This window comes from Anarhichas minor, unplaced genomic scaffold (assembly GCF_050575085.1).
Source record: "Anarhichas minor isolate MPS153535 unplaced genomic scaffold, ASM5057508v1 ptg000024l, whole genome shotgun sequence".
NCBI classification, from domain to species: Eukaryota; Metazoa; Chordata; class Actinopteri; order Perciformes; family Anarhichadidae; genus Anarhichas; species Anarhichas minor.
In genome coordinates this window covers 11,739,077-11,759,978 of record NW_027466470.1, presented here as the reverse complement: position 1 = coordinate 11,759,978, position 20,902 = coordinate 11,739,077, and the positions used below count along the sequence as shown (strand labels likewise).

Genomic DNA, 20,902 nt, shown 5'->3' with positions numbered 1-20,902 from the left:
AAAGAATGTTTTTTTTCTTCAAAATCACTTTTATTCCACAATTTATTTAATCAGGTCTTAAGGCACCCTGAAGAGATGTTACAAGTTGGTCTTTCAAATGCAGGTTCCTTTTAAGACTGTGTAAACATAGCTTTGAATAAGATAATTTCCTGTAAATCTTTGCTTAAATTATTTCTTTACAGTGCACAGACATTGTGTTTTGTGACAAAAATACAGTGTGAATTAAGTAAATATGATAGATAGTGTATATACATTGAAGAGTAATAGATTGGCAGACAATCAGATCAACAGGCCGAAGAAGAGAGAAAACTAACAAACAATCTTTGAGACCCAGATAGATATACAGATCACATAAAGATATACAGTACATAGTTACAGTGAACTTTTTATTTTTGCAACGCTTTCTCAGCACCTCTCCGCCTTAAAAGCATTTTATTTTCAAACTGTACCTTCTTGTGTGTGTTTGTGTGTGTCACCTCAGCCACCACCATACGCAGCAGCCTGCGAGGTGGAGCGGGACAACTTATCTAGTCCTTGAGGGCTCACCCACATGTTGGCTATTGCAGTAAAGAGGTGAGTAAACAGGAAGACGGGAGGACAGACAGACGGACATGCAGACAGACAGACAGCACAAGACTGGGTTGTGGCCACGCAGACCACAACACAAAGATCTATCTATAATTCCCTAACTATGATAAGGATCACAATGTATTTATATGTAGAAAGGGACTTTGTAATTGGCATTTCATATACAGGAATACAGTGGCTATACTTGATTATCAAGGTACGTTCCCATGAATTATTTGTGATGTGATATGTGAAATACTCTGGAGATGTGTTCGGAAATATTCTACTTTCTCAATTATACTATACAGCAAGATAAAAATCCTCTCAACACCAGCGATAATCTGTGTTCACACAGTTTGGAGAGATGAAAACAACACTCTCTTCCTGACGGCAGAAAGATCTATAAAACATAAAAAAAAAGTTGTCTCACCAATTTCACAACAGCTCCAAATGGCTTGGTTGCAATGGCTAAAGGTTATCTAATCACATCAATACTAAAAATAATAATAACGATAATAATAAACGGAGTGAAGAATGAACAGTGCAACGGGTGAATGAAAGAATGGATGGGGTCAGGAGCAGAGCCTGTGTCTTTGATCTTTGAGGAGATCATGAAGGAAAGAAGGGTCACAAATGTCAGCAAAGCAACATTCAACATCTGTATCTAACTGGCTCTCCTATCTACACCTAACTGTTTGGCCACGTCCCAAAATGCCGTCTTTGTGACATGTTTGACGCTTCCTTCCTTTCTTAACATTTTAAACACAAATTCTTAGCAAACTTGGCAGCCTCTGCATCTGGTTTCCTTTTACCGGCTGTCTTCTCTTTTACTCGACCACCTTGATCCTGAAGGTAACGCGACCCAGGAACTTATCCCTTTCGTCGTTGTTGCGGAGGTTAGTGCCCTCTACCTTGCACTCCACCGGCAGCTCCTTGTTGTAGTCGTCCTTGGTGAGCAGCAGCTTCACAGCCACCAGGGGCTGAACGTAGTTCTCCTGTATCAGGAAAGAGACAGCTGTCTGTCAATAACACATCGAGGTGAGGATGTTAGCGCACTTGATCTGACCGGGGTTAAATACTTACATGGGCTTTCTTGCCATAGTATGGGAAATACATCTTATCAATGCGCCCCTCACTGGGGAAATACTGCATTTGAATATGGCTCTCTTTCTGCACAGAAGAACGCGTGTTAGTCAATTCAAAGTATACATTAAATTAAATGCATCTTATTATGGTAAATGAATAGCAAATGAGACATTTTCCAAGATCACGAGACAGGACTTGAAAAAAAGGAAAAGCAATGGCCCTCTGTTTGTTAGTGAGGAGATTTAAATGAAGTAGAAAACATGTAGTGTTAATCTTCAAAAGGACATTTTTGACAGAAAATTGCGCCTATTAGATTAGTATGACTTGAAAATGGCACTAGGATGGGTTTAGAGGCACCTGCATAATGACTTGTTACATAATAAAAATGTGTTAACACCCCTAATGGCCTTATCCTGATAATTTACATATTATCTTACCCTAACGCCGTCAGTGACAGCATGCAGAAAGAAATCGGACACAAAAAAAAACAAAAAGAAGGAAAAAATGAAAGATCAACAGAAAGAAAAATATTGACACTGTTATGGTCATCAGGGATTCTTTATATGAACGAAATGAAAAAAAATACACGTACAAGCAACAACAACATGTAGAGTATAGTGTGGAAAAAGTGTTTACTTTTACTGTGCAGTTGATGTAAGGATTCCCAACAGGCTTCAGGCCAATTATCTAGGAGGTGAGGGAAACAGGAGAGGTTGAAGACTGTGTCGAAAGGCTGCAGCATGTGCAGAACCAAAATTAGGAATAAATCAAATTAATCATTTATTTTTGGAACTGTCAGCAAGTGAGTGAACAAATGGAGATTAGAAGCTGTGGGAAGGAATGAAAGGTTAAAAGACAGAGATGAAAAGAAAAAGAAAATTCATTTGTAAAGCGATTTTTAAAGCAAATTTCAGTGATTTTCAGGTCACTGAAAGTGGGAGTTACCCTGTTCATTTTCAGCAGCACACAGGGTTTCCCGTCAGAGTATCCAAAGTTGTTGTCAGAGAGGCCGGAGCAGAGACTCAGGAAGCCCCTCTTGAAGAGGCAAGCTTTCTTTGTCATGTCCTCGGTGTTGTCCTGCAGAAAATACTCTCCGCGGGTGCAGTCCTCGTTGCTGTCCTGCTGTGAATCATTATATCCTGAGAGAGAGAGATGATCAGAGATATATTCAAGTTAATGGAATGAATTATTGGAAAAAATTCCGGGAGAAATGGAGCGGAATTTGTTTTATTACGTGCTGCTTTCAATCCGTTTTAATATTAATTTCTTAGTGTATCAGCGGGAAGTGCACTTACTTTGCAGGAAAGACTCCAGGTGGTTGACATACTGTACATACTTGAGGGGGTCAGATTTGTTGAATGATAAATCCAGAGAATTTGGACGAATCACCAACCCTGCAACAAAGACATAAAGTAAACAAACATAGAGTAAAGTAGTAAATTATCCCCAGCAGGAGAAACAAATGCACAGCCTTCATCGGCGTTTGTCTCGAATTACAGCTGGACAGAAAGCATTCTCTGATCCAAACAAGCCCCACTGCTGACATCACACAGGAACAGACTTCAAAATAGATCAATACAAAAAGTAGCTGCAATGAAGCACATTATTGTGAAAGCATCTCATTGGTGCGAGTATAAATAGTGAATGCCCCAAAGAGCAATGCTGCCAGTTACAGTAGCTGAAAGGCCCGGTCCTCCTTTGTGTGCTGTTTGGTGAGAGACACAAACCTGGATAGGGAACACGGTCTCGGTACTTCGGCACGTAGTCATCCAGAGTGAGCAGCAGCACCCACATGGTCAGGGCGAACATGCCAGCCAAGAAACAGTAGAAAACCAGGTAGAACAACAGGATGAGGCCTGGAGCAAGGTGGAGGAACAGAAATAGAAAAGAAAGGAGATATAATGACAGGGGTCATGATTAACTACAAGCTTTAACCACACATGATTTCGGACAAAATTCAGATTTCCTTCAGAAATTCTCGTTTGAGTGTACAACCCCTTTGAGAGAAACCATTTTGGATCAAGAGGGAAATGCTACTTGCTGCTAACAAATCTGAGGCCATTTTTCGCTGGAGATCCCTCGGTTTCAAATCACTCAAGATTTAGGGATGATGCTGCAGTGCTGAAAGCCTCATTTAAGCACAATGCAGGGCGAAGAAAAGGAGCCACAGTTATGGAAACATCTGACTCAAAATGGTTCACCACCATCCAGCTTGCACAGCACGGATGCCCTCTAAGTTGAACAAAAAAAAGAAGAAAAAAAGGGATGGACCCCTCAGCATCCTGTTGTACATCCCCCCTTTCTCTCATTCCTCTCCAACAGTATCCCACAATGCACCTGCCTAGTGCTTGAAAAGGACAGAAAGAGGAGAGAGGGAATCCCATTTGACCTTGACAGGCATGCTAATGTGGGCGGCCATGCAACTGCAATGGAGCATCCCACTGCACAGCAGCACAGGGGCCCAGGCAGCCTGACAGCCCGCGCTAGCCTGTAAGAGCTGGCTGCTGGAGGGAGGGTGGTGTGTTACTCCCTCACTCTGGAAATAACTGGGGAATCATTATATAAAATGTATGGCCTGATCAGCTATGGATACAGCTCAGGAATGCTGTAGCACACTCCTCAGATATGATTAGGTAATGGGGGGTGGGGGGTTAACAGCTGGGGGCTGCACTGTGAATACAATTTCCTGATAATACTATTAATTGAGATGATAAATATCCCCCCCCCCCCCCCCCCAAAAAAAAAAAAATCTCTGCTGTTATGATTGATCATCACCTGGTTGGTCATTTGTGAGAGTATGGTGAACCCCTTTAACAGCATCATTGTTACAGGCTTCTCTTTTACACCTTCATGTAGGCCTATGATGGCTCCTCCGCTAACCCAATATGTGGCAGTTATTTTTAATTCATCCATGCACAGACATATATAGCATGTTATATGATCAGGAGGCACGCATGTGGCTGCATCTTTTGACTGCTGTGTGACGGGGATCCTTACCCCAGCTGCTGCCCGTGCGACCCAGCACCTCCCCGGTCCTCGGGTTGTAGAAGGAGTCCTTCCAGCTGGACGTGTTCTCCTTGTTGGCGGGTTTGTCCTCGGTGCTCGCCATGGTGATACTCTTTTGGTCCAAAACGCGCGGTAACCTTTCCCTTATAAAATGCAGAAAAGGGGAGCGGGCGATATAATGAGGCGAAGAAGCTGGCGAGGCGGCAGTGAGTGGAGTGGGCTGCGTAAAGAGAGGGAGAGCCGAAAGAGAGAGATGCTCTGGTGGAACAAAAAAACCGAGAAGGGGAAGGAAAGAAAAGCGAAGAAAAAAATCTGTGACGTCGACACAAGCCCCGCCGTGGCAGCTGATGCAGTGCGACCAGATGGATGTACTGGTTAGTGACGGAGGGACGCACGGAGACGCACCGTTACGCGCACAAATTATAAATAGAGGGCACAATATATTTTCTATCACATATTATATTATAATGGCTGCATGTGTTTGGGAACAGGCTGGGAAATCCATTTGATACAAAGTGTCTACAGGCTGTGGGATCCTTCAGTGAGAAAAAACAGCGACGGTCGCCTTCTATGGTATCACAATAATATTACACGTCATCGTGATTTATCACAGTTCTTCACAACAGCTCTTCTGCGCACCAGTGGTACACGTTGATTCACCAAACCAGTAACCAAACCCAAAGGCTGAAAGTGTGATTTGACAGCAATGGATGCACTGATTCAGTCTAGAAAGCTCTGGTTTGCGCAACACACACACACACACACACGCGCACACACACACGCGCACACACGTGTGTTTAGAATATGCTGTTATTTATATACATGCCAGTGATCAGCATACTTGAAGCCCATGAAGATGCCATTTGTGACTGACTGGTTGAGCATAGATATTTGGAGCATTTGCCAATCCTTGTTGCTATGGCGATTGAGCATGACTGAAACGTGTGTGTGCGCGCGCAAGAGTGTGTGTGAGAGAGAGAGATAGAGAGAAAGAGAGAGATAGAGAGAGAGAGAGACTGCTTGTCTGTAAACAGATGTGTCACAGATGTGTCACAGTTAACAGAACATTTTATCGGGAGTAAGGCAAGGAAATTATTACATCATTTCTTTATATTCATATTTAATAAATAAGCTTCAACTGCACAACAAATATATTTAATTTTATGTATATCCTAGTCTCTGCTTTGCCAGTTTGTACACATGATGCAGATTGTGGCAATGACTGAAATGAACTGAGCCGAGAGAGGAGTTAGGTGTAGGCAGCAGGGGGACTGACTGAGACACTGACAGAAAAAAGTAAGACAAAAGCTTAACTTCCAACCTCGGCCCCCCCAGCGAACAATCCCAGTGTCTCAAAGAGATTGAGGAAAGAGAAGAGGGAGTTATATAATGACCCTTGATGCAGGGTTCAGCTTGTGTGGGGGAGGGGGACTGGAGTAGTGGTCGCATTGCATCCAGTTCCTGCTGTCAGATTGAATTTGTTGCAAGGCAGAGTCCACTACAACTCATACAATGCGGTACCAAGCACAAAACCAGCAGCGCACACACACACACACATTCTACTGATTAGTGTGAAAGCCGGCAGCACTGATTCATGGGCTAGTCCTGTCAGTCTCACTCACTCTAACACATTTTTCTCTGCGAAGTCACCCCACTGCAAGCCAAACCCACTGGCAAGAAACTGCGCATGTTTGAGTGAGAAAGCTGCGATTGACATGTAGACTAGAGGACGTGTTTGGGATGCGGGAAGTGGGGTTTGATGCAGAAAGGCTGTAGAGTATGGATCTGTGTGATGTACACAAAATGTCTGCTCTTCCTCCTAGAGGACAAGCACACAATCCTCCCATTGTTTAGCAAAACCCCCTTTCTGTGCACTCAATTAGCGCCCCCTTCACCATACCGGCACCATGAGCAGGAAAACACACCCCATTTGTTCTCAGTCACTCCATCCGCAAGCTACCATAGCAACCCTCACAGTGAGGTTGGGCACATCAATGGGAAGCCATCCCTACACTCATCCAACAGCCCGTGTTCCTGATAATTCCCCGGGGACAAGACAGCAGCATTTCCCCAGAGTCCATGTGGAGGTAAAACCCTTTTGGCAGCGTCTGTTCGCTCACCATGTCGGTGAAACCTTCTGTAGCCGAGAGTCACTCAAATCACCACAAGCGACTGCTGATCATTTACGGGTTTTTTAATACTAGCTCTTCAACATCATACAAAAAACTTACAAACATTTTTGATCACACAAATGTATCATTTGTTCTGCCCCAGCAGCTCGGGGACGACATCTGCCATTCAACAACTGAACGAAGTACAAGTGTTAGAAATGGAATGTCGATTCCATCTGAGGTGTTAATTTTTGCATTATGCATAAGGTCACGTTGCATAAGAAACAAAAGATATTACAGTATTGGGAAAGGCAAAAACATTGAACAATACCCAGAAAGTAGAATACATCTTTTAGTTTACATTTTCCTAGTAATTTGTTAGCATTGTATTATAACATGATTACAATTCGTATCTTTGTCATCAGAGTTCATCAGGTCATGTAAAAGACGAGTAAAAATATTATCATAGGCTGTACACTATTGAACAATTCAATTAACAAACTCATAACTGAAATTATTACAAAACATGGATTGAAAAGAAATACAGATTTTCATGTTCTCCTATTGTGTTTAATGCCAGTTCAGTACATATTTATATCCCTGATCAACTTGATCTAAACAGAACATGCAAAATCTGTAACTTATGTATAAGCGGAGACAAACCACACCACAGATATAACAGAAAGGCTTAATCTTCAAATCCCCACACACCTAAACGAATCCCTCTCACAGTCAACTTAAACAAACACACTTTTCTAGTTATTTCCAATGGAGATGTGAGGAGCGCGGCAATAAGCATTTCTGACAACAAGGTGCTAAAATCCAGTAGGATTCCCTGACACAGGTCGAAGCATATATGCTATTTGTTCATGTTCCAGTCACATTTAAACAACATCCTCACATTTCATGATTGTGTTTGAGGATGAGGGCTGTGTAGCCTGCAGCTAAAATATATGATTATAAAAATGAAGCTGCTCCAGATTTCCAAAAGGCGACATGTGTGACTGTATGTTTTCTCTAGAGGACAAATATTTCCTTCAAATAACAAAGAGAAAATACTGTTAATTTAAGAAGATACAACTATGTTAAAAAGACAAATACCAACCGTATTTATGTTGAAATTCTGTTTCTTATTTAGAGAGCTCTTTATCTCTTTTTTCCACAGTGGATCAGTTAAGGAAATCAATGTCCTTCATATCATGTGGCATGCGGTTACTATGGCGGTTCATAAATGAAGCCAGTCATTAGTGCCCCCGTGTGGGAATATGTACAAATATTATCCCGGCTGGATAACATACTGAGATGTGGATTGAAGGAAGGACGAGGACGCTATGGCATGAAAAAATCAAGTAAAAGGTAGTCTGTATGTGGACAACAATTCAAGGCTGTGAACCAAAAACTCATGTCTCTGTCAAACCTAGGATCTCCCCGTGTGTGTGCCCGGTCTCAAGGCTTGTACCAATTCATGGAGCGCCGGAGAGCTCTCTCCCAGCTATGGAGGGCAGGGATGTATTCCCGACTCGGGCTGCAAGCACCGCCCTTGGGTGCCCCTTGTGGCAAAAACATCTTTTCGGTGCTCTGCAGCTTCTTCAGCTCTTCCCTGGTCCTCCAGAAGCCTGCAGTGACAGCGGAGGACAGAGGCAGACTTAGGTAAACATTAACACAAACCCTTTACAAGAACACAAGAAGTCCTATAAATCCAGAATGTGGCACTGCGAGGGATGAAAATGAGTCCATGCCCACAAACACAGTACCAATCAATGGCTGAAAGTGGTGCAGATTTGTGTTTACATATCACTCAACACTTTTGGCTACTGATCCACTAAGAACTAATGTTTCTCACATGAGTCACATTATTATTCAGTCATCAGCACCACCTGCTTCTGGCCTGTTATAAAACAACAAGAACAAATCCATCCTGTGTGTTTGATTTGATTAAGCACTGACTAATGTATAACAATCTAATTACATAATGTGAATAATTAAGAGGAAAACAGGTTACATAACAAACAGCATCATTTCAGTTGGCTTCTTCTGCCTGTGCCAGATATAAAAATAGGGCTTTTGATCATAACTTTTCAATGCAACTCGATGTCATGATCAAGCGTTGTGATATTTTTAGAGAAAGACTAAGAGCCACATTGGAAGTAAAGAGTAACGTTGAAGTGTCTAACTGCTTGACAGAGCTGCTTCTCTTAGTTTGTGTGCTGAGCAGCCTCTCTAAGACACACACAGCAATTTGGAAAGAAATTTGAAATTTGAAAGAAACACAGAAATTTGGAAAGCATACACAAGCATAATGTACTTTTCATGTGCAAGTTATTGTCTGCGTACCCATTCCAAGTCCAGCGAGAAAAGCAGCCCCTAAACACGACATCTCGTAGTGTTGGGGTCTCGCTACCTTTCTGCCAAACAGGTCTGCAGTCAGCTGCACGACAAAGTCGTTGGATGAAACACCGCCATCCACCCTGAGACGGAAAGAAAGAAAGATGAGTGCACTCAATTAAACTGCAACTCACTTAACTGTAACAGTATCAGAGAAATATCCACCCATAATGCATTGCCAATAAAAGCTGAACTGCATTAGTAGAGGCTGGGTAACTAAACAGTACACGTCCAATTTTCTGGAGGAAATCCAAATCCTACAATCACATATTGCACCGTAAGCTGGAATATCGAAGGGCTGTGAGGCGACTACGAGAGCCAAATGCCTATGTTGAGTCTTTCTACAGCGAGCTTACATTACTACAATCACATACTCTTTAATTCACACAGTGGATGAGGAAACTGCACCTGATCTTTGTGATGGGAATGCAAGTTTCTCTCAGCATTAACTCATATAGCTGCTTGTTCCTGCAGAGAATAAGAGGCGTACAAGGAGACAATATCAGTTGGCATGGATGAGAAAAGGAGGTCAAACAGAAACACTTCAAAATGACTCACCGAAAGGCGATAGACTCCAGAATGGCTCGGACCAGATGACTTTTAGTGGTAGAAGGTTTGAGGCCCATGAGGGAGGCACACGCTTTGGGATCATTATGAGGAGCCTTTTGGTTAAATAAAGTATAAACACAACCTGTCAGATGTCTTTAATTGAAAACCAGACCTTGTAAATTAATGTATGAAAGGGTCCTCAAGTGTAACTCAACAGCTTCTGGTCAGCTAGAGCGCAGCTATGCTATTTTACACGTATACTATATGAAGCTCTTAATCATACAATCATTAGAAAACATTAGACATCATATTCACATGCATGTAAACCACAAACATTCAGGGCACACACTTACAAAGACCAGCTCACAATGGAGGGCAGAGAAAAAAATAGACACATAACCATGTTACACAGAGACCAACTGAAAAAACTAAATCCATGCCTGTATTGGTTATATGTGCTAAAATGAATACGATATATATGATTGTCTACACATCTGCATATAAAAGTTACTCTGACACAGATGGACTGACATCGTACACATCTACCTGCAGGCCACTGAAGGAAGGAACAAAACACACTCCGTCCGAGTCGCTGACACTGTAAGCCATGTCGCTGGTCTCCTGGACGTCAGAGAAGAGCTCTGCAATAACACACACACAGGTTTCACACACACACACACACACCCTCTGAAACATGATCTCTTTCACATAGACAACTTTAACTGGTCCCAGCATTGTGTTTTTTGATACAACTTTATGAAGCCCTTCAACTACCGGCCACAGTTTCTATAATAATATGAAAAACAAATATTCATCAGAGCTATTCCGTACTGCTCATCGCTCACCGAGCTCCTGAGCCCATTTGATTGCAGTCCCGGTGTCGGCTGCATTGCCCTCCGCCAGATACACCACCTCTGAGCCAATCTTCCAACCCACCACAGGATACAGACCTACAGAGAAGAAACATTGGCTTGTAATGTGCCTGTATGGACAAATCTGCATAGAATCATCTTATCATCTGTGTATTTTGCTTTACCCGCTCCGGACGTATGCGGTTTGTTCCCGGTGTTGATGTTCATGAAGGTGCCCGTTCCCATAGTGATCTTGACATCACCGACGTCGAAGCAGCACTCTCCAAACATGGCTGCCTGCTGGTCCGCCATCTATGGCAAAGGGACAGAGGAAGCCGGTTGTATTTTGTGAAAACAAAACCCGAAGCACGTTTGGTCTCGTCTGAGCAACACTGGAAATGTCTAAAACACAGATGGTGTGTAATAAGGGGCAATCCAAGTTTGACCAGAGGAAGACCCCCTTTCAATACCTTTGTATTCAAAGCAGCATGAACTCTACTTCCTGTTACGTTATCCTCCTGCCACACATTCCTTGCTGATGATTAACTAAATATCTCGGCTCGATTTACAACATAATGACGGTGACATCAACTTGGACACTCTGGCATAAATAGAATCAAAAGGTTGCAACCAATGTGATTAGTCCTAATCACACAGATAGCGGAGTGCGTGACGCCACAGACCTCGACAACTCACCACTGACATGATGGGAATGGACACTCCGAAGATGGACGGGTCTGTGGAACCAAAGTCATGGCTGGTGCATCATGAGGGAGAGACCAGAGACAATGCATCATGTCACACTCATTCATCCAAAATCATTACAAAATCATTACAAATAACATATCACACCCAGAAATGATGATAATGTGACAGAAATGTGCTTTTATCAGAGTTCTTCAAGAGCATAAATAAATCGGACACGTCCGTAATCAGACATATTTGAAGCAGCTTAAAAAACCTCTTAAAGAGTGATGATTTCATATGACTGAAACATGAGTTTACATTCACTTAAGTAAGTTAAACCGCTTAATACAAAGCAATAAGTATTGTTGTGAGCAGTTCAACTGAAGAATGATTTAGTTTGAGGCTTGAAGAGGTAAAAGTTTACAGTATTTCAGTAAAAAGTAGATTAAAAGAAGGACTAGAAAACAGGCCAAAAAAACATAATAATTAATTTAAAAAACTAAATTCTGCTACACAAAATCAACGTTTATAACGATAATTTAGGGGGAGTGGCTTTGGAGGGAGGCCTCTAGGGACAGGATGTCAGTGTTGCCTACTTTCCTTGCTAGATTTAGCAACTTTTGGAGCTTCTCAAGATTACCGACCCGAGCTTTAAAGTGTAGTATTACTTCTGACATCTTGGTAACGGGTCGAAAACATTAAAAAAATAAAAAATTGTGGTAACTGCAATAAAATGTATGCATTTATATTAAAGGACTTTTACTGGCTAAGGCATGATTCAAGTGTTGGATGGAATGGTTGACTCACTCTGTATTTTCTACTTTGGGGAAAATAGAGAGCGGCAGAGAAAGAAGAGAGCTGAGAAAGCCACTCCAGCACATCTGTGAAAAAAAATCACATTACAGTGAAATGACAAAAACAACCTTACACCAAAAACAGGAATGAACCGTAAATAAACATGATATACACCAGACCTGGTAAGAGTCGAAGATTCCTGTTGAACTGGCATTCGAGTAGTCTGTGGCGTGGACCCGCCCTAAAACAGATTCAGGGACACAAATTAATATTTCACAAAATCCCTTTCCAAAAGGTAAAAGAAACCCGTGTATGAGCTCCCAGTTATTTTCCAACCCCTCCTCTCCCACGGGAGTTAGCTGAAACATTTCAGCCAATCAGTGATGCAACAGGATTGGAACCACAAAGAACATTCTGTCCAGGTCTTAAAATCCTGTTAGACAATGTGAAATGCGATCCACTGGCCAAATTATATATTACTGTACTGTTCTCAAATGACATTATGCTCATAGGGAGATGGCATTCGCATGAGCTTTACATTAAAAAGGCCACACCCACCTTTTGTGAGTTTGAACAGGAGCCAGGTGTCTATTGTTCCAAAGCAGCAGTTGCCTTCAGCTGCTGCTTGAAGAACCTGGAAGAAGAAAGAAACATGACGAGGCCGAAATGAGAAGTAAACAAGTGAGGATTGTGCTGATAATGTGATACAGCCTCTCCCCGTTTGCTGTAAATAAATGCTTTGGTTTTTCTTTTGTATAATTAACCCTTAAACCCCCACAGCCTGGGACGTCTGCTCTCGGTGTGAGTTTCTGTCAGTTAACCGGTTTGAATTTGATACACACCTGTTTGTAGTGTGTTAGGGCCCAGATGAGGCGGAAGGTGACATGTTGAGTGGAGAAGACAATAAGACTTGCTGCAAGCGCCCGCTTCTGCCTGGTCAGGAAGTAGAGCACCTTCATCATGCCCTGGATTGCCTGCAGTTGTCATGAATACAATCAAAGCCATATTGAACGAAGGGTCTTGATATTCAGCAATGATCCTACGATTGCATTCAAATAACTTAGAAGTTGTAGTATTTCATCTTGTCTCCTAACTTCCAAACGTATTCACTAAACGTACTTGACAGGCAGCGATGCAAAGCAGGAAAAGACTCACTTTCATTGTGCAGGATCTGTTCCAGGATTTCACCAGGTCTGCAGCCCTCCGATCCTGCCAGCTGATGAAGTTATGGAAAGGAACCCCAGTTTTCCTGTCAAAGTGAAAGAGAGGAAGTAAAATGAACCTTAGATAATGCATGATGGAGAAAAACCAATATGAAGGCAGGTTCAAAACGTGTGCTACAGCAGCTCTCCTACAAGTCCTATGTTTTTTTAAAGGATATTCTACCTGTCCCATGTTGTGAAGGTGCCTCGTTGAGTGGAGATGCCCAAGGCGTCTACCTGACGCATTTGTATTCCTGCATCTATAATCATGAGCACACACATTCAAATGGGTATGGTGAGAAACAGGACGAGGTTTTTGAAACAGGCACTCACACATTAGGATTGTTGTTTGCTGTTTAAGGGCAGAGACCAGTGTAAATCAATGTAGCATCCTGGGTTTGATAACTTTCTTAAGTGAGAACAGAGTTTAACAGACTTTCAATGACAATATAAGATATAATCATTTCAGTCTGGTCAGCTGTTCAAATTTGCATTGAAAGTTTTTTTTTTCTTCCTTTAACAGGATATCAAAGTGTTTCTATCTATTGTGGACAAAACAGCCTTTTCCATGTTAAAATAATGTAGTTCAATAAAAGAACAGCACAGGATACAGCCTTGAAAATAAGAACAGCCTTAAATCAAAGTTAAAACAAAATACTAGTATGTTGCACTTAGTAATGATTAATGCCTATTGACATCTCCAATGACTCACATCCCTATAACGTGTTGATATAGTTGTAGCAACAGGGAATGGTGCAATTGTACCTCGCACAGCTCCTTTGACCACAGTGATAAAACCTTCCCAAATTGCATCTGGGTCCATCTCCACATGTCCTACTTCTGGATACAAGGGAACAACCTGGATAGTTTTACCAGAATAAGAAACAAAAAGATTAGCCTCAAAATAATCTAGTTTGTGTGTATGTTGCATAAAGACCAGGATGAAAGTGGGCGATGTACTTGAGAATTGTAAAGCCAAATGGACAGCGAGAGGGTGAAGAATACCTTGGTGGAGCATGATCCTCGGACATTTGCCTCCTTGTCATAGACGTGACATCTGATTGTTGTTGTCCCAACGTCCACTGACAAAATGAAGCATTCCTTCTTAAAACCGTTCCTCTGACTTCCCATTGTAGAAACGTATGTCCTACTGGTCCTCAAATCAGTCCCACATCCTCCATGGTCAGCTCATATTGGTCTTGTTTACAGCCTGAATGTATGACCGGAATCGATACCGTATCTGCATGAAGTGAGTTGACGTGCTGAGGCTGCAACGTAACCTTTGTACCGCGGATTCTTTGTCCAGTTCCAGTTCTACCTGTCGGATTAAAAGTTTCAAGTTCTCCATGTTCCTTTGCACAACAATTACAGAGAAGCAATGGGAATCTTAGATCTCAGGCTCCCTTCAACAATGCTATAAAAGAAGGGTAACATAATACAGCCTGCAACTTACAGTGTAATTACCTGGCACTTACTGTGTAAGTCCACTTAACTTACAGTGGACTATTGTTATATGAATGAGTACATATACGATCTTACCAGTTCCCACAGGTACTTAAATGTAGGTGCAGTGGAACAAGGGAGTAACAATTAGGAATTTTAGAGGAAATGCTTTCGTTTGGCAAGCTACACCCACAATCCACAAATGTAATGTTTTTATCTTCTCAAGTGCACAACTACGGAAGGCTTACATAGTCATCAGAGGACGAAATACTATACTACAGTATCGTAAATACAAAGTCACAACAAGGTTTATGTTCTTCTTCTTCTTACCTTTTACTGACACTGTAAGATTGGGGACGCGTGTACTTCATGCGTGTATAACAAAAGAGAAGACGGGAACAGTACATACCTTGTTGTTGTAATGACAATATTGTATTTGGTTTTTCGTCTTTGGATAACAGTATAAGTCTAACATAGTTGTGTACTGTAACACATAAAGCGAGCTGATGGGGGAGTTGACCAACTCATGAGTCGGTTTAAGCTAATTAGCTACTTAGCTAGCAGTCGGAAAATACAAATTTAGCGGTTAGCTGCTAAGAAAAACTTCCTTATTAAGCCTTTTCTCTCTTAACATTATTAAACTGCTACCCAAATATTTACCACATATGTGCTCATAGCAGTGGTCCCGTACACTGTAGTGTCACTATCTGTTCAGGGGGAAATTCCGAAAGTTCTCGTGGGTGAATCGCCTAAAGCTGAAATTCCTGTGGGCACCCGTAGTACAGGACCACGCTTGCGCACTGCGTAGAGCAAACCGGTCTCATGCGGATGTTTTGAGCTCAACACACGTGTATTTTCTGCTGCGACGCTTACGATCTCGTGGTGTTCTAACAAAAACTATGGCGAAGGAAAACGTAAGTCTTACATTACTTTACTTTTATATTAACCAGGCTCCAACTGGCACCGAGTAGATTTTTCCACGCTAAATGTGTTTTTAACGATATCTACAAACTAACAAGCTAGCTAACAGTTGGTTAGCTTAGCTGGCGATAAACTGGTTATGAACGGTTATGCCAAACGTTACAAGTACTGTTTCAAGTGGGTAACTTACAACTGGAAAACGTGTCTGTATGTTTTTAAGTGGGTACATCGTCACAGTAACTTGATTACATTTAACACTAAAATTTGTTAGTCGATTGACAGAAGCTAATTTTAGTTTTCATCAATTTTGATAATCATTTACAAGTTACTAAGGGATAATAAAATACGTTCACTGGTTTAAGCCTGTAAAATGTGAGTATTTGCTGCTTACATTCACTACACGTATAATTTGACTATGTGAGGGCCTTTGGGCCCTGTCGCGTGGTTATTTTCATATTCCATTACTTTAAGGCATGGTGGTAATTTAATCTTAAAAACGAATTGACAAGTTAATCAGTATTTGACATTTTTGGTGTTAGGCTTGCGCACAAGAACACAGTCTCATTATTTGATTAACGTGTTTGTGTCTTTTTCAGGCTACAAGACGTAGTAAACGACAAAGCAAAGTGGACACCATTGAAGATGTAGAAGAAGTGGACAATGTCAAAACTGGCAAGTAATATCTTTAAAACAATTGAAAAATTACAGTAAATATGACAACTCAATAATGACAATAACATTATATAATTCAATATATTAACAGTGGAGGGTGCTCCTAAAGAGGACCAAGCTGAACAAGGTACTGTACAAGAAAAATGCATTACACAAGATGTCCGATTACAACTCTGAGCTGTGCCAGTAACAAAGCTGCATCTTTAGATCATCAGATGGACACTGTCATTGAAGTAAAGGGAATTACATCCACTGTGACTATATCCTGGGACAAGAAGAACGAGGGAGGAGAAGTTGATGATACAGAAAAGGGAACTAATGCAAGTGATCAGATGATGGACAGTGGTAAGGATGTTTACAACAATAAAAAGTTACTATTGCATTATCTTTTTTTTAAAATATAATATTAGTCCTCCACTGAAAAATATTCATCATTCATTTTGCAGGTGATATGTTAGTCTTTATGTTTTTAATCTTAAAGATCCTACTTACTCTTCAGGTCAAAAAGAAAGCTAATAAATCGTATTGTTTTTCTAATCAACGGGTATGTGTCTTGTCATTTAAGTTGCAGGTGTTATGTTAGTCTAAACGCTGATGATGATACTCTATCTTTCTCACCTGTGAAACACTCGCCCTCTTTAGGCTTCAATGGAGGCTGCAAACCTGGTTTCCACTGTCTTTAAATCAAATCATGACTGTTTTTGCCGGAAAAACTAACTCAGATCTTCTCTTCAGCTGATGCAGTCAACTCCACAGAGGACGCTCCCGTTCAGAGTGCAGATACAGAGATGAAGGAAGAGGTGCAGGAATCTGGAGGTACTGCAAAAATGACACCACACAAAAGTGTGTGAGTGAGAGTGCGAGTGGTGTCAAATGATGTGTAATGAGGATGAGTCTCCTCCTTCTGGCACTACAGCAACACATTTAACATTGAAACTCTGAACATTCATTAAAATACCAAACTGAAACAAATACCAACGCGGCAGATTGCGTATATATCTTGAAGTTGTAAAAATAAAAAAGGTGTTCTTGTGCAGCATAAAGTCTTAATGATAGGTGTCAAGTACGAAAAAGTTAGGAGAGACTAGAAATTGTGAACGCTGTTTACCATTTGAACTCACTTTAGTTAGTTATGACGTAGTTATAACACTTTTTATTCGGTTGCAGTAAAAGGGAAACGGAAGGCCCCCTCTTCTGTTGAGGCCTCCCCGGCAAAGAAAACCAAGCTCATCAATGATGGTATGAACTCAGAATCAGACAGACTGCTAAATGCTTCGTCCTGTAACTTATACTCGTGCCCTCACACATTTCACTCTCTTATTTTGTTGTAGGATATTGTCTTTATGTTGGCAACCTGAACAACTCCAAAACATTCGATGAAGTCAAAGATTCATTAGCAAGTTACTTCATGACACAAAGTCTCCTGGTTCAAGACATCAGAGTACACCGGTCCAAGTGAGTATGCTGTTTAACATTTTACTGTCTGCTCCCTTTAGGCAGGAAACCCTCTAGTAGGTGCATTAGATGTCGTTTGTCTCATTCATTTCAAAGTAATATTGCTGCTGCTTTAAATACTAAATAAACTCTGATGTAATGTTTTGCTGTTGTAGAAAACATGCACATGTAGATTTGGCCTCAGAGATGGACTTGACCAAAGGTTTGGCGCTAAATGGAGAAATGATGCATGATAAGCCAATGAAGATCGCCAAAGCAAAGGTCAAAAGTGAGGAGATGGTTCAGAAGAAAGCTCCAGCAAAAAACAAAAAAGGTAACTCGACTAAATATAATCGTTTGATCACACATTTATTTAACTTCTGTCTAACTTGCCATATTAGATAACGGTGCAGCTTGTACTGTATGTTAAATCTACAAGAAGGAAATTCATCGTTTAGTCTATAAAACTATTTTTTTCATTAACTGCTAGAATAATGGATTTATGATATAATGATCTGTGAATGTAAAACAATTAATACAAAACATAATATTGTCCAAGGAGGGTGATAAAGATGAAATGTCTAACTTGAGTACTGTGCTGTGTTTAGCAACCAAAGATGAGAAATGTTTGTTTCTGAAGAACATCCCGTACAACACAACAAAAGAAGACCTTCTGAAAATCTTCCAAAAGGCCGTCGATGTTCGGTTTCCTGGTGGGACTGATGGCCCAAAGAAAGGGTGAGAGACTAAAAACACCTTCGTTAAGGTCCACTTCCTCACTATACATTGTTGTGCAAAAAGATTCAATTAGTTTTAAAAGTATTATATTTAGGAATGCAATGGTTATGATGATAATCTAAACATGCATTTATTGGATATTTATAATTAATACTACTTGAAATGTCCTTATTTTTCAACAGCATTGCCTTTGTGGAGTTTGAAAACAAAATGATTGCTCATAATGTATGCCAACAAAAACAAGGAGTCGAGATTCAAGGCCGGATTTTGATTGTGGACTCTGTCGAAAAACCAGATGTTCCTAAAGTCATCGACGCTAATCCTGACGAAGAAGAAGGTAAATCACTGAACATTTAGAAATGTACCGTCGATGGATGACCTCATACTATAGCTATTGAATTGTTATTTTAAAAAAATCTGTACATCAATCAATAAATCTGGATTTTGTGATTTACCTGTGTTTACAAAAGATCTCTCTTCTTTCTCACAGCTCCCGCTCCTCCAAGTAAAACCTTATTTGTGAGCAATTTGCCGTTCAATGTGAAAGAAAAAACCCTCAAGAAACTCTTTCAGACAGCTGTTAGTGCCAACGTACCTAGATCCGAAGGCAAATCAAGGGGGTAAGAACATGTACACTGGTCTTTATTTTGTTTCCAGTGAAGAGAGTATTTAAATATTCTAAAGAAACATCTGTAATCCTCTGCAGGTTTGCGTTTGTCGAGTTTGCAGCTGTGGAAGATGCTGAAAAGGCCTTGCAGTCATCCAAAAACATGAAAATCGATAAAAGGGATACCAGAGTACAATTCTGCAAAATGCAAGCAAAATCAGAGCAGCAAAAATGTGTGTAGGATTGTTCGTATCATACTGTTCATGAAGGTCTAATATTCAATTGCAAAACATACATTTCAAGTGTTTCAAAAGTCAGTTTTGTATTCATGAGTAATGAAAACAAGCGTTTTTTCTTTAGTCCAAACAAAAACACTGATTGTGATGGGCCTCGCCGAGAAGACGACCGCAGAGACTCTGAAAAGTGCCTTTGAAGGGGCTTTCACTGCAAGAGTCTCTGTAACTAAAAAGAAAGGAGTTTCAAAAATGTGGGTAGCCTAAAGTTATCTTTTTATTGTCACAATTGTAATAATTGCGTCATGCTTCACACTGACTTGTTTTATGTTACGTGTTCCTCAGGTTTGGCTTTGTGGAGTTTGAGAGTGACGAGAACTGCAAAGCTGTCAAAGAAGCCATGGAGGACTGCAAGATCGATGGCAGCAAAGTGACTGTGGCTTATGCAAAAGCCAAGGGTGCTGCAGCTCCTCTGACACCTGGTGGACAGCCTGCAGGCCAGGAGGCTGGCAAAGGAGGAAAAGGCAAAAAAAAAGGTAACACTTGAGTTTAGTGTATCAAAGTCTCATTGTTGTATTTTTTTTTTTCTCTCAACCCCAAGATCAGCAGGCAACTGCTCTGATAAAACCACATTTTGCCTTCTGCCCAGAACTGATTACATTACAGACACAGTTAGCAAATAGCTAACATAGTGGAGGATTCAAAGTGTTTACAGCTTGTTGCGCTGCCCACTTGTGGCCTAAACAATCGGTTAATTCAGCTTTAATAAATGCATTCCCTCTATTCTCTCGCAGCTTGTTTTAGAATTTCTTGAATCCTCGCATTTGATGGTTTGCAATATTCAGCTGATGTTTTGCTCAAGTCCATCAAATGTTTGATACAGGGAGAGCTGGTTTTATCTGGGTATTTCTTTATTTTGCATTTGTGTGTGGTTTCCATAAACGACAAAGGTCAATTGATGTACGCCTTGACTTTACCGTCTTACTTTGGTTCTTTTGTTTCGATGTTTTTTGAGTAAAAGTAAAACTTCGATTTATTTATTTATTCCAGGTAAGAAACATGGAGCTGGCAAACCACAGGATGCTGTCAAAGAAGTGGAAATTAAAGGCTGACTTGCATGGGAAAAGTTATCATGTAGATATTTTCCTCTTTATAAACGTACAACAATCTGAAAACATGTATAAACTCGAGGTTGAATGTGCACAGTAATGTTAGTCTACAGGACACGTGACTTCTTGTTATTTTAGTTGACATATTTTGTACTTTAAACCTTTTTACTTCATAACTGTCATGAAATATCTCTGACTTGTTATCACATCATGTCGTTTTTTTTCATGTGAAAATTTGATAAAGATATGATCCTAATGTGAAGACAAATAAATTTGAAAACCACACCAGCTGTGTCTTTGAGTCATGTTCTAACATCTGTGATGAAGACCCTGAAGGTTTTCCAAAGACTTGCTGAAATCTCAGCCAAGACGGACTATTTCTTCTCTGCCACCGACACGAAATACCATCACCGCATTAACATGCCGCGTTTTCCAACCAATGGCAGGCTCAGCACCCGCCACTGCTCCTCGCATACGTCTCCGTCTTCTCCGGTTTGTTGCAAGTT

At 40.9% G+C, this 20,902-nt stretch overlaps 3 protein-coding genes across 5 annotated transcripts; 1 reads left to right on the top strand and 2 right to left on the bottom strand.

The window, feature by feature from the left end:
• Nucleotides 1-468: 468 nt before the first annotated feature.
• Nucleotides 469-4,762, bottom strand: atp1b3a (ATPase Na+/K+ transporting subunit beta 3a). Its single transcript, XM_076098119.1, has 7 exons — nt 4,651-4,762; nt 3,381-3,509; nt 2,949-3,047; nt 2,599-2,792; nt 2,290-2,340; nt 1,651-1,737; nt 469-1,562 (listed from the first exon to the last, which is right to left on the bottom strand). The coding sequence occupies exons 1-7, from the start codon at nt 4,760-4,762 to the stop codon at nt 1,395-1,397; spliced, it is 840 nt and encodes a 279-aa protein (XP_075954234.1). The 3' UTR covers nt 469-1,394.
• A 2,073-nt stretch (nt 4,763-6,835) lies between these two features.
• Nucleotides 6,836-15,479, bottom strand: gk5 (glycerol kinase 5). 3 transcript variants are annotated; one of them, XM_076097776.1, is made up of 17 exons: nt 15,343-15,479; nt 14,245-14,557; nt 14,005-14,098; nt 13,424-13,499; nt 13,193-13,286; nt 12,880-13,011; nt 12,596-12,671; nt 12,217-12,278; nt 12,050-12,123; nt 11,252-11,312; nt 10,741-10,867; nt 10,550-10,654; nt 10,251-10,345; nt 9,714-9,817; nt 9,564-9,623; nt 9,105-9,238; nt 6,836-8,386 (listed from the first exon to the last, which is right to left on the bottom strand). In XM_076097776.1, the coding sequence occupies exons 2-17, from the start codon at nt 14,368-14,370 to the stop codon at nt 8,217-8,219; spliced, it is 1,590 nt and encodes a 529-aa protein (XP_075953891.1). In that variant the 5' UTR covers nt 14,371-14,557; nt 15,343-15,479; the 3' UTR covers nt 6,836-8,216. The 3 variants fall into 3 exon arrangements, with proteins under 3 accessions (XP_075953891.1, XP_075953894.1, XP_075953893.1); XM_076097779.1 differs by having other exon boundaries at nt 14,245-14,553; nt 15,343-15,476; XM_076097778.1 differs by lacking the exon at nt 15,343-15,479 and adding an exon at nt 15,092-15,336.
• On the top strand, nt 15,458-20,681 carry LOC142956273 (nucleolin-like). The gene is made up of 15 exons (XM_076097775.1): nt 15,458-15,596; nt 16,200-16,275; nt 16,367-16,402; nt 16,483-16,620; nt 17,011-17,091; nt 17,443-17,514; nt 17,607-17,730; nt 17,886-18,043; nt 18,318-18,447; nt 18,630-18,784; nt 18,938-19,067; nt 19,154-19,287; nt 19,415-19,541; nt 19,633-19,823; nt 20,338-20,681. The coding sequence occupies exons 1-15, from the start codon at nt 15,582-15,584 to the stop codon at nt 20,397-20,399; spliced, it is 1,629 nt and encodes a 542-aa protein (XP_075953890.1). The 5' UTR covers nt 15,458-15,581; the 3' UTR covers nt 20,400-20,681.
• The last annotated feature ends 221 nt before the right edge of the window (nt 20,682-20,902 follow it).

What these genes read in the sequence shown, in the direction of transcription:
- gk5 (XM_076097776.1), bottom strand. Translation starts at nt 14,370, where the DNA reads ATGGGAAGTCAGAGGAACGGTTTTAAGAAGGAATGCTTCATTTTGTCA. An exon ending in GGTCAAAGGAGCTGTGCGAG is followed by an intron (nt 13,500 to 14,004) that starts GTACAATTGCAC and finishes TCATGATTATAG; the next exon opens with ATGCAGGAATACAAATGCGT. An exon ending in TCTCGCTGGACTTGGAATGG is followed by an intron (nt 8,387 to 9,104) that starts GTACGCAGACAA and finishes CTGTCACTGCAG; the next exon opens with GCTTCTGGAGGACCAGGGAA.
- atp1b3a (XM_076098119.1), bottom strand. Translation starts at nt 4,762, where the DNA reads ATGGCGAGCACCGAGGACAAACCCGCCAACAAGGAGAACACGTCCAGC. An exon ending in CCTGGAGTCTTTCCTGCAAA is followed by an intron (nt 2,793 to 2,948) that starts GTAAGTGCACTT and finishes TCTCTCTCTCAG; the next exon opens with GATATAATGATTCACAGCAG. An exon ending in ACATCAACTGCACAGTAAAA is followed by an intron (nt 1,738 to 2,289) that starts GTAAACACTTTT and finishes TCTTCTGTGCAG; the next exon opens with AAAGAGAGCCATATTCAAAT.
- LOC142956273 (XM_076097775.1), top strand. An exon ending in AGAGGTGCAGGAATCTGGAG is followed by an intron (nt 17,092 to 17,442) that starts GTACTGCAAAAA and finishes ATTCGGTTGCAG; the next exon opens with TAAAAGGGAAACGGAAGGCC. An exon ending in TCCAGCAAAAAACAAAAAAG is followed by an intron (nt 18,044 to 18,317) that starts GTAACTCGACTA and finishes TGCTGTGTTTAG; the next exon opens with CAACCAAAGATGAGAAATGT.